Source organism: Gymnogyps californianus, chromosome 1 (genome assembly GCF_018139145.2).
Source record: "Gymnogyps californianus isolate 813 chromosome 1, ASM1813914v2, whole genome shotgun sequence".
NCBI lineage: Eukaryota > Metazoa > Chordata > Aves > Accipitriformes > Cathartidae > Gymnogyps > Gymnogyps californianus.
In genome coordinates, this window is record NC_059471.1 from 105,067,105 (window position 1) to 105,079,591 (window position 12,487).

Sequence of the window (12,487 nt, forward strand, 5' to 3'; positions counted from 1 at the left end):
CCAGGTTTTTTTCAGTAAAAGTAGGCAGGGGCTTCACCTCCTTTAGAGCTGTGTTATGGTCTCCTTGTTCATCATGAGTGCTGACTTCCTGTACAGGAAGTTTGGCCGTCCTCAACTGCTGATACTTTTCACAGTCATGTATCCTTTGCTGCATGTAAAGGGCTTAGGATCTCTCAGTCTGTTAACGGATGGGTTAGGGTACGTTGCCCTTTCTACTACTCATGAGTAGTTGTCACTCAGGCATGTCTCAAAGAGTTATCGATATGATGAAATAATTCATAGAAAATTTGAACGTCTCGTCACAGAGGTCCATAGTCCTCTGGGAATTAATTTTATTACTGATGCTATTGGTGTGATTTCAAATACACAATGTTTAGGGAATCTCTTTGCTTGATAGATCAGGCCTTCAGAGACCTTTTCTAAGTAACAGGCTTCCTTTTCTGTAGAAGTTTATCATTTTTCAGTTATTTATTTTAAATCAAAGATTTGTCTTAACAGAACACAAACACTATCTATGAAGTAAAAACGGAAGTCAATGATTTAAATTGCAGTTTCTTCAAATTATTGTGCTGAAAGGACATGCGTTATTTTAGGAAGGGGACTTCTGGTTTTATTTTCTTCTTCCAGCCAGTGAATTACTCCATAGCTCCACAATTCTCATCTGTAATGTACGCTGAGTGTACCAGAAACCACAGGATCCTAGTAGAGCATGACGCTGCCTTTCAGACTGCTTTGGGCTGATAGTAAAACAGTACAAACGTGCCATATTTCCGTGTTTCCTTCAGAATAAGCATGTGTCTGCTTTTTGGGTTGCTCATTTTTTTTTCTTAGTTGGGGCAGATGTACTGTCATATAGTTGCAGTGTTTTCCCTCCCTTTTTGTTTTCAAGAAGGAGCTTCCCTGCAATATTCCCATATAAAGAAGAAAATCCTCCCTCTCTCAAGTGCTGCTAGGCAGAGGAAAAAAACCTTAACCTTTCAGGTGTAATTTTGAGCAGTGCTGCAAGCATAATGTAGATAAGGAAGGCACAAAATAGCAGTTGCAACAAAAGAATACAGATATTCACATACCAGGCTTTTAGGATGTTTGTGACCAGATTTTGCAGTTACAGGAAGCTTATGTGGGAAACACCGAACAAGAGAAGACTCATCTATTCTCTGATAGGCAGCATAAGCAGTTTGCACTGGGCTTTTGGTCTGAATGAGCATGAGCTTATGAATTGTGCTTTGTGACAAACAGGGCATGGCAGCATTGGTGTGAGGAAATAAAGTGCTTCATCTGCTGCTCCTTATGGGTAAGCATAATGAAATGTGAATGAAGTCCAGAAGTTTGGATCTGTGAGCAGTATTCTACTACAAAAGAACAGTCAATGTCTTATCAAAGCTTTAAGTAAATTTCCCATATAGATTTAGATATTCACCCCATACTGCTGTAACAGAAAACATCACAGTCTTGACTCTAATTCCTTAACATCACTTTGTCAAGTAATGATGTTCCTATTTTCTAAATTTGGAAAGTGATGTTGGGGAGCAAACTCATAAAATGTGGGTATTTACTATGTAGGTAGCTACTCCTAAACTGGGTATTTATGTTCCCATCGTAGTGCAGAGAGGTCTAATCAATGGCATCAGTGGTTGGACTGATCTCATCAGTTGCATTAGTGGTGCTGAATTATACCATAAACTCCTTTGCCTGGGTAGTGAAACATCTGACAGCTGACTGAATTGCAGACACCAGCATTACATACAGTTAAAGTCAGCTAAATAAATCCCAATATAAATGTCTTGTCCAAGGTCAACCAGGAGGTCTGGGGAGGATCAAGGTGCTGATTCCCTGTCTCCTGAGGCCCACTCTGAGAACTATAAACATCATTGTCATGATATCACCGTTTGTTTAACACTCATGAGATGACCCCAGACAGCAGTTTGACATTTAGGAAGAAAAGGCTCCGTTAGTGTCCAGAAGACAGTGACATTTATTTCCATCTGCTTTTAGCCAACCCTCTCCTAAGGTACTAATTGCCTTTATTGTCATGCCAACCACTAGGCTGTGGTATGATTGCTTGCGATTTATTGTGTTTAGTCAGAGTGCTTGGTGCTCTGTGCAACCTGAAACAAGGACTATTTCTATTTTAATTAATTTATATCCTGGTTATCTGCTTCCTGCACACATCTTATTCTGCCTTTTTTTCCCAAGATATATTACACGTAACATTGAGGAGAGATAACGAGATGGCTTAATTAACACTGTCATCAGCCAACAATGTTGCTCTATTCCAGGGCACACAGATGTTCTTTGGTACTTAGGACAAAAAATGGGAATAGCAGTGTATACGTGCTCTGTATGTTGCAATATAATGTAGTGAATTGAAGCCCTCTCTGCCCTCTCAACCAGGGGGCCCAGGGCAAACCTTTCTCCAACTTAACTGTGTCTTTTCTGACCATTACAAGTAGGAGGTTGGACCAGCTGGTGGTAAAAACACCTGGACTTCATTGCAGGCTGTCTAAACTTAGACACTGCTACTATCTATAAATGTAAAGACTTTTTTTTTTTTCCTGTGAGGAATCCTTAGGGGCCTTTGCTATCTTCAGTTTTGAATTTATCATGTGAGATCAGCTGGAACACCTGGCTTTATAGAAATTATACATGTTTCCTCAGAGCAGTATCGGTTAAGGAGAAGTTTGGATCTCATTCCCCTGTGTTCTGGAGGTGAAAAAATGCTGTATTTGCTATGTAAGCTTGTGAAACCTGTTTGTTATTCACATGGGAAAGGTATTCAAATGGGTGTTAACTAAAATGATTGAGAGATCAAGTATATGCAAGGCTGTGACTTTTTTTTTCTTTTTTCTCTAAATTTACGTTTCCAGTCATGTCAGTCATGGTAAATCTCAGTGATGGGCAGCAGTGTCTGTCATGGTGAAATTAAGTATTATTACAATGTTTTAAAATACTGAATAACGGTTCCACTTAGGAGTTTGATAAACTGCAGTATATATACAATAGTAGTGTATACTACTGGATGTTGACACGCTAGTGCCTTCCCATCACTGCCCTAGGACTGTATTAGCTTCCTCCCTCATCACAAGGTATATGAAGTAGGACTTCTGCTGTTACTTACTTCTACAAAGTGGATTTTTGACAGCAGCTTTTGCCAATTATGTCCTTTTCAGAAACTCCAGAAAAAAAATCAGTGTTCGCTCACTCATCACCACATCCTCATGTCCGTGTTTGGGTGCCAAAAAGTGTAAAATTATTAGAGACATGGCTTTGAACGCTAGGGTACTTTTAATTATCTTCATTTCATGGCACTCAGCTCATCAGTTAGCATTGGCACACCTTGTCTGCATTAAAAAAGTCAGCATAATCCAGATTAAAGATAAGGTCAGGGTAAATCAGGGTCAGCAAAGGACAAACGGAACAGGTTTAACAAGACAGAGAGGTTTTTGGTAGTAAGTGATGATGCAGAAAGAATTTTTGGCTGATCTGGCTAAATGGCCTTAGTCTTTAGAGGAAAAAAAGAACAGTTGCAGTAAGTGTGTGTTCTGGAGGGAAAACCCAAGCCATTGAGAGATGGGGTATTTGGTTTGTTTAAATTCACTGCCGTAGCTTGAAATTCTATTCCATTTTGTGTAAATAGTGAGGTTTTTATAGATAGCCTTTTTTCACCCATGATCCAACTGAAGAATACTGGTGTAGGTTCCAAAGTGAGGTAAATTGTGGTAAGTTATTTTGGCCAAGGATTAGTGAAGCTTGCCCGGACCGCATATCCCTTTCATGAAGTGTAAAAGAGGTTACACTGAATAAATAGTTCTGCATGTCAACAAGTGAGATTTTCAATAGTAAAAAAAAATCTATCAGCAGATCCTCTAGAACCTAAATGTGAATTCTCATTTTTAGAGTGTGCCAGACAAATCTTGACCTCTGCAATATATCTCAAAGCACATATACAATTCTTTATGTTTACGCTATTTTTTTCTTTTCTTTTCTTTCTGTTATTTATGTATTTTTCTATAAAATGGATAGCCCTCTTCAAACTAAGTCCAGAAGCAGCCAAGTATCATTCCTTACAAGGAAAGCCCAGTCCAGATTTACCTCCAACATTAGTTTTGATATGCAGCTTATATTTTTCCTTTGATCTGTTGGGGTTTTCTTCCTTTGTTTTTTTGTAAGTGCCTCATTGGCTATAAGTCTGGTTTTTGTGATTTTTCTGGCATCCCTTTAGGAGCTTTACCATTTCTGACATTCTGTCTCAAAATTCAAATGACAACTTTGCTTACTTTGCCATGAGTCTTGATCATTCCTTAAATCACAAACTGATAAATAGAGTGGAACATGTTCAGAGTCAATTCAAATAAAGGAAACTAGGATGAAAGGCCAAAGGGACCTGAGTAAAACTCATTTACACCCTCAGATTGGAAATAGGCAGCTCGACACCTGGTGCGCTGCTGGGTGAGAACACAGTTGCAATAGCATGACCTTGTCCAAAACCTGATGACACCTCAGAGAGCCTTTCCGTTCACATCAGCGTCCTTTGAATGAGGTTCGCTGTCATTATCGGTCTGCCTAACTTGAATGACAGATTTGCAGCACTGCAGAGAAAACTAGGAAATGAGTAATAATAGGTTGGTTTGCTCTTTTAGGTAACTGTTTGCTGGACCAACCGAGAAAGCAGATCCTGGGCCCCGAGGAGCTTCCTGGACAAACCTATGATGCCATTCGTCAGTGCAAACTGGCGTTTGGACCCGAATACACAGTGTGTCCCGGTATGGATGTGTGCTCTCGCCTCTGGTGTGCAGTTGTGCGCCAAGGTCAGATGGTTTGTCTGACTAAGAAACTGCCTGCTGTGGAGGGAACACCATGTGGAAAAGGGAGGATCTGCCTCCAGGGAAAATGTGTTGACAAAACCAAGAAGAAATACTACTCAGTAAGTTACCAGCTGTCACCCTAGGGAATTTTAAAAGGCATGATTCTCAAAGGCGCTGATTTTTGTGGGAGTGAAAGGGACTTTATGGAAGTCAGACTGAAAGCTGCCTTATTTTTTAGCATGTAATTGGAGTGTTATTGGTGAGGGATATAGGAAAAACACTGCTGAGTTTCAGGAAGCATGTTTTCTTCTTGAAGTACAAAAGCCTTCATTCCTGGAAAACTGGGAGCATTCCTTCATAGTAGAGGATTTACCCATTCAGTAAGGCAGGTCTCAGGACATACAGAAAGATTGTCAAGGACCTATTCTTAGGTCCTTGACTTCCTGACTTCTTGGAAAGGGACTGCGAGGTAAATTAAATCTGTAAATTTAATTTACAGCCCTCATCTGAAAGGCCCGAGGGCCCTAACTCTAGTGAGAGAAAGGTGGATGAAGTTCATCCAGAATGTAATTTCTGGAGCAGAAAAGTTCGTACCTCCAGTGACAGAGTCCCCTCTGTCAACTTTATACATCTGAAGAGTCCCCAGGTTCATGAGAACTGTCAACTGCACAGTTCAGATACTTCTAAATTTACTGGGTAGACAGTAGCACTGCCCCTTCTGTTATACCCACAGAAGAGGTACGGACTTGTAGAGCTTTATGAAGATATTTGCAAACTATGAGAGTCATTCAAATCAAGCTACAGCCCTTATAACAACCTTTTTTATGGAATTACATACTTCTGCAAGCTGTTGCAATACTCTTTCTAGGTAGCCAATTTAGCAGAGTTGCAAACTGTATCTGACAACTCCATCTCTTGCCAGTAATTTGGAGCAATACCTACACATCACAATAATTGCATTTAATTAATCATAGGTTAGCCTTATGAACATATTCTGGGAGCCAGATCCCCTGGAGCTAGTTTAAGGGGCCCTATTGGTAGGAATAGCAAAAAACAAGAGAGCAGCACTTGAGACTATGGGCACTACTTCTGGTGCATGGGTGTCTTCCGTGAAACAGGCTGAAGGCAGCTGTGCAGAGCAAGGCCTAGTATTGCCTTTGCATGCACAGTGCCAAATGAGATGTCATCAATGTGCAGACAAAAGACAGAAATTAACTCTGCTGGGAGAAAGAAGGCTCCTAAGACCTGTTATCCCTGATTAAAATGACCAAGGAATCGCCTTCAATTGAGGAAAACATTAGCAATGTCTTTGAGATGTAGCACCTTTATTCACACTTGGATGATGTCCTTACCTCCCACTGTTCCATATATTTCAGGCTTCAAGCCATGGTAACTGGGGGTCCTGGGGACCTTGGGGACAGTGCTCCCGTACCTGTGGCGGAGGAGTTCAGTTTGCTTATCGTCACTGCAATAATCCAGCTCCTAGAAACAACGGCCGGTACTGCACTGGCAAGAGGGCCATCTACCGCTCCTGCAACGTCGGACCCTGCCCAGCAAATGGTACGTGCCTTCATGCCAAAGTGCCTTCATGCTCCAGCCGCTATGTTCATAGATAGTAAATATTGAACATCTACTGTGAAAGGAAACAACAAAGGTCCATTGTGGTTTCTCCAAAATGTATTTACCAGGGCAAGACAGTCATCATTAATACAATACCATAATTCTTCCTCCATCCCCACCCTAACGCCATACAGAAAGGACACTTGAATGAAAAGAAATTTCAGTCCTGGAAAATGAACCGTAATGCAAACTTTAGTCCTTTAATGCTTATTATGTCATGGGAAGATTTCCAAGCTAAAACAGTTGAAGGATTTGAAGGCCAGTTCTAAGTAAAGAGGTGAAGTGACATAACTTAAAAATTATGTAAAAAAGAAATTGGAATAATAGAAGGGCATAATGATATTTGCAGTGTGGTCTGAAATAGTCACTAATGATGTGAATAATTCTACAGCTAAATCTTTTCGACAAGAGCAGTGTGAAGCAAGGAATGGCTATCAGTCTGATGCAAAGGGTGTCAAGACATTTGTTGAATGGGTCCCCAAGTATGCTGGAGTACTTCCCGGAGATGTTTGCAAGCTCACCTGCCGAGCCAAAGGAACTGGCTATTATGTGGTATTTTCTCAGAAGGTAATGGCATCTCCAATCATGATTTCATGTTCCAGTTTAGAAGTGTCCTGTATCTTAGAAATCTTTCCCTACAACAAGGGAAAAGAAGTTAATCATATGATTAAAAGATTTAACTGTGATTAGATTTAATGGTTTGCTCCACTGGTTATACATTAGGACCAGACTTGGCCTCTAAAATGAGATAAGTTTTTCCACATCTCAATATGTGGATTCATGAAAAACATGGGCCTCTTAATGCACTCTGCACTAGTTTGTTTTCAGTAGTGGATAAAGGGGTTTCTGCCTGGAGAGTCATCTGTCATTCTGGGGTTTTCTGGAGAAGGAGTACTATGAGTAAAAGAATAAGTTTTACCCTGAATTATGTTAAGGGAGTCCAGAGTAACTCTTGTGGAGTTACTATTCTATAATTAATGTAGAATAATTAGCCAATTAGTATAGATGTGACTTCTGGTCAGTTTGTTATATCAGATGCAATTCGAACTGAAATGTCTCCCACGCTTATACTTGCAGTTTTCTGCCTCTAAATGTTACGAAGGTAACATTTAGGTGTAGATAACTCAAATTCAAGGCTATCTGCAAGTACTGTTATTGTTATTATTAATAAGCTGTGAGATCATCATTAAAGCCAGGGTCATTTTAGTGTCTTACGGTGGAGTTACCTGTCATTGCTTTTAGCCCTTTGCTAAATTTCATCTGCTTTTGTGCTGGGAATGTTAGAGAAACTCAGGCTGGTCTGTCAGGGTAGGCACTCTGTTCTGAGTAGGTGACATAACTAACTCGGTTTTGCCAGTCAGATTCACAAAAGCAAATCTTTACCAGAGTAGTTTTAACTAACGGTCATTTGATTGCCTAGGTATCTGATGGTACTGAATGTCGACCGTACAGTAATTCAGTCTGCGTCCGGGGAAAATGCATCCGAACTGGTTGCGATGGCATCATCGGTTCAAAGCTCCAGTATGACAAATGCGGAGTGTGTGGAGGAGACAATTCCAGCTGCACAAAAGTCATGGGAACCTTTACCAAAAAGAGGTATTGATCTTGAGTGTTAGTAAATGTATCTTGTTGTGCAAATAGTAACTCTGCTATGTGCTTGCTTTCTTTCTGTCTCTAAATGCAATTTGCTTTCATATGAAGATCGAGCAAAAAAGTACATTGCCTGTGCTTTATTGCACTTTCCAGATGTTTACAGCTAGCCTCTTAACATTACCCCGAAACTGGCAAATAATCAACTGGCAAAACACTGTACCCAGTTCATTTCTGACACAAAGTGCCAGTGATACAGGTGAGCACCCCATTAATAGGAAGTCTGCCTAGAATAAGGCACAGCATCTTGTGCTACTTGCTAATCTTGCTGTGTCAGATGGCTCATGGTTTCTAGAGGAGAGAGGAAAGGGAAGAGAGGAGTGAATCAGAAGGTGTTGGGGTCAGAATAATCTGGGTATCTCTGAAACTCTGCATTTCCCAGGTGATGCTGTGTTAGCAAGTTACACGCTGAGAATGTGTTTCCTCTCATCTAACTTTGAATGACGATGAGGACATCCCACATGATTTAGTGACATGGATTCCTTGTGTAGTTAGTGGAGAGAAGCAGACAGCATTAGAGAACAGCTGTAAAAGTCTTCCTTAATAGCTGAGCGGGATTATACCCTAAAAACACCTTTTCACACTGCTGAGTATATGTGGAGCTTAGATGACGAGATGAGATGTCAGAAGTAAACATAGGCTTAAGCATGGCATTTGCTATATCCCTTCGTGTCCATTGGCATAATATTGATCTCCAGATGGATTTTTTTTTTAAGTCAAAATATTTATAGCAGTTATCCATAAGACATTTTTCTGTCAGAGTTCAGCTTTTAACTATAATAATACAAGTAAAATAAAAGGAACTGCCCCCATGGTTTTCCCTGACCACATTGAGGGCAGCAGTAAGCTTTGTACTGAGATACCAATGTCAAGTAAGTCTGCTTTCTGTCTGAACTCTTGTTTTCCTCCCTCTTCAAGTCTTAAGATTCATAGAAAAATGAGGATTTTTAATTATCATTTATATAGATTCCAAGGTCTGAAAGGAATGCTGTAGTGGTCTACTCTTAGAAACTTTCAGTTGACAATTTCTACTCAGTATCTGTGACTGCATTAGTGTGTCATCTTTTAAAATGTACATAAACTTGATTTTGTTTTATATCTTCCAAATTCTTACATAGCATCTTGAAAGCTACCAGAAGTTGAAATCTGACTCCTGAAATGACCTTTTATTTCTATACATTTCGACATACTGATTAATAGCAGTCAAAAATGGCTTTGAGAGTCAATTTATTCTAAAAATAAACATCACTAATCTTCTTCCTGGTAAACCAATGATTACTCACCTAAGGATGCCAAAACACCTCTGCCAAAAAGAATGATTTTTCCATCCAAATTAGTAATTATATAAACCAAATCTTTTCCAATTTGTAAATATTGAACTGTCGGGATGTCCAAATGAAGAAGACAGTGTGAGATACACTTCATGTGATTCAGTAATGATCCTTGTGCTGGAATCCAGGCTCCAGCAAAAACGTTAAAGGGACTCCATGAATTTCAGTGAGGCCAGATTTGTAGCATAGATATACTTGGAAATGGAGAGATTCTATTATAATTCTTCTTATGAAGTTACCATCTTACTCCTCAAATCATGCCTTTAACTGAAATGAGACTGGTGAGCTTTCTCATTCCTTTTTTCCTAGAAGTTTCAGCACTGAACTTTTCAGATATGAGATACTTGCAGAATAGTTTTGTCACAGGTTTAGAAATGAAAATACATGTCTCCAAAGTCCAGCTGGTAGCTTACAGCTATGTATAGTCTTTAGATTTTTTCTATATATCAGTGAAGTTAAAATAAATAACATACTTGAGATAGTGATAAGTTCCAGCACACTTGTAGGTTTTGAATGCTTGTCACTTTCACTAGAAGAGTTAAATCTGAATTAAGATACTTCATAAGTAGCAACAGAGAGAACTCTGTGATGGTACAAATTAAACATTTGGGTGCAGCTCATATTAGACACTTGACAATTAATCTTCGGCTTTATGAATTTCAAAGTAAACAAATTTTTTCTCAGTGATCAAGATTATTTTTAAATGTTCCCAAGGTGCCTCTACCCAGCTGTTACTCTGCTCATGCTTTCCTTAATCATCATTATAGCAAAGACAGCAAGAAACAGCTGTAACCAATGCATATCTCATTATCTTTTCCTTGGCAGGCAAAGCATGCATCGTATTTCATATCTCCCACCCTTTGCTGAAATACATAAGCTATCTGTTATTTTTCATTCGTCTTGTATCTGACTCACGTAAAATCGTTACTAAAGCTGAAGATTAAGCAATTTGAAATAAGTGCAGTAGAAATTTCTTCAAGAACATAAAGAACAATACAATAGACAAACAGTGGAACCTGGTTAAATTAATCTTAGATGAGCCTCAAACCAGATGGATTCAGGGCCTGAACTGCAACGAAGCAAGGTGTGTCATGCCAGTGACTTCATTAGGTGTTGCAGTAAGACTTGAGGCTTATTTCACACTAGCTACTGAATACTCTGTTTTTTTCCTTCGTTCAGCAAGGGCTACACAGATGTAGTGAAAATCCCGGAAGGGGCGACCCACATCAAAGTTCGGCAGTTCAAGACTAAGGACCAGAGCAGGTTCACTGCCTACCTGGCCCTGAAAAAGAAAAACGGTGAGTACCTTGTCAATGGGAAATATATGATCTCCACTTCGGAAACAATCATTGACATCAACGGGACTGTCATGAACTACAGCGGCTGGAGTCACAAAGATGATTTCTTGCACGCAATGGGACACTCTGCCACAAAAGAGGTTCTTATTGTGCAGATACTTGCGACTGATCCAACTCAACCAGTGGATGTCCGCTATAGTTTCTTCGTGCCAAAGAAGCAAGGGCAAATGACTAACTCTGTCACCAGCAGTGGCAGCAGCGGCAGCAGCAAAGTAACTCCACAGCTCATGCAACCCCGCTGGGTTACGGGGCCGTGGCTTTCTTGTTCTCGAACATGCGACACAGGGTGGCACACCAGGACTGTCCAGTGCAAAGACGGGCATGGAAAATTAGCTAAGGGATGTCTTCTCTCTCAGAGACCATCAGCATTTAAACAGTGCTTGTTGAAAAAGTGTTAACCTGTGGTTGTGATCTTCTTTAAAAGAGGTTTGAATAAGCCATTGTTGACATACTGGTATTAGGTCTGCCCAGACAGAGAGAAGCAAAGGCTTCAATGTACTTACCTACAATCTCAAATTATGGGCAGAATCTGCCTATTTGGACCAAAGGAAGATGTGCACTGCTTTAAATAATAGTAGGGTGATCTTAATATGTCAAAAAACTAAGCATTAAAGTTGTTATAAGCCCTCTGTGTCTGCAAAAATATAAAATAAAATAATGCAAAAGAAGAAAAACTAGTGAATGGAGGATCCTGGGATATTTGAAGGTTATAGAATCATCTCCCCTTTTTCACCTACCTCTAATACAGTATGTCCTTAGAAAACGTCACATGTACTCATGATACCACAATAGCTTATTTTATACTGTTTTGTAAATATCTTTCATTTGGTATGTCACTTTATATCACTTGGTTCTATTAAAAAATCAAAAGACAAACTACATAAGCAAAGTGATTGACCAAAGTATATCTGCAGCCCTCGTGGACTTGGTCCATTCTTCAGAAAGGGCCGCAGATGTTTTACTGGAAAATGAAGAGCTTGCTGCTGTTTTTAAGAAGTAATACCTTTTGGTTTTGACAAAAGGAAACACATTTTCATGCTAGGAAATTCCTGACAGCAGATCATTATTCTATGACAAATACTGTGTTTCCACCAAGAAATTCTCAGAAGGAGCATTGCAGCAGCTTGCAGACCAGGGATCCCCACATGTCCATTGCTCAAATACCAGCACCATCAGCAACTGCTCGCCATGTGTCTGTCAGACACACACAGAAGGAGGATTTGGCTGCTAGGAGCAATTTGTGTACACTTTGCTTGTAAACCTTCCACTAGTTCCAGCTGTGTCACAGCTTGGGGTCTTTGTGGTCGATGAACAATAGCTGCTAGCAGCTTCTTTCCATAAAACAAAGGCATACTGTATTTTATAGAAACTAGTTAGAGAACCAAAAATTACAGGTAAGATAATCAAGTGTCTTCTAACTCAGATATTCTGAGGCTGTGTTCAACTGCTTTCTCTGTTATTTTCTCTATGGCTTCCACCTTAACAATGTGTAATGTACCTGCATCTTTTGAAGAGGCTATAAAGGTCAAAAAAACACAGCAAGCAGTTAATATTTTATCACTGTTTTGTCGATCATGCCTAACTCTGGTATTCATCTTACCAGCAAAAGTTTGTAACTATTTGTCTTTTTTGATTGTTTTGTGTGTGTTTTGGGGTTTTTTTAAAGCTATAGAAGGCATTCATGTTTTGTGTATCTACCACATTTGGGAGGAAGAGGGGTCAC

The 12,487-nt window shown here is 39.7% G+C and overlaps 1 protein-coding gene across 1 annotated transcript in view; it reads left to right on the forward strand.

The window, feature by feature from the left end:
- The window catches only part of ADAMTS5 (ADAM metallopeptidase with thrombospondin type 1 motif 5), a 40,068-nt gene extending 28,906 nt beyond the window's left edge, over window positions 1-11,162 (forward strand). Inside the window, exons 4-8 of the mRNA XM_050908669.1 lie at window positions 4,641-4,924; window positions 6,182-6,365; window positions 6,817-6,992; window positions 7,846-8,021; window positions 10,586-11,162. Coding sequence (XP_050764626.1) covers window positions 4,641-4,924; window positions 6,182-6,365; window positions 6,817-6,992; window positions 7,846-8,021; window positions 10,586-11,162 — 1,397 coding nt within the window. The remainder of the gene's footprint in view (window positions 1-4,640; window positions 4,925-6,181; window positions 6,366-6,816; window positions 6,993-7,845; window positions 8,022-10,585) is intronic.
- Window positions 11,163-12,487: the final 1,325 nt, after the last annotated feature.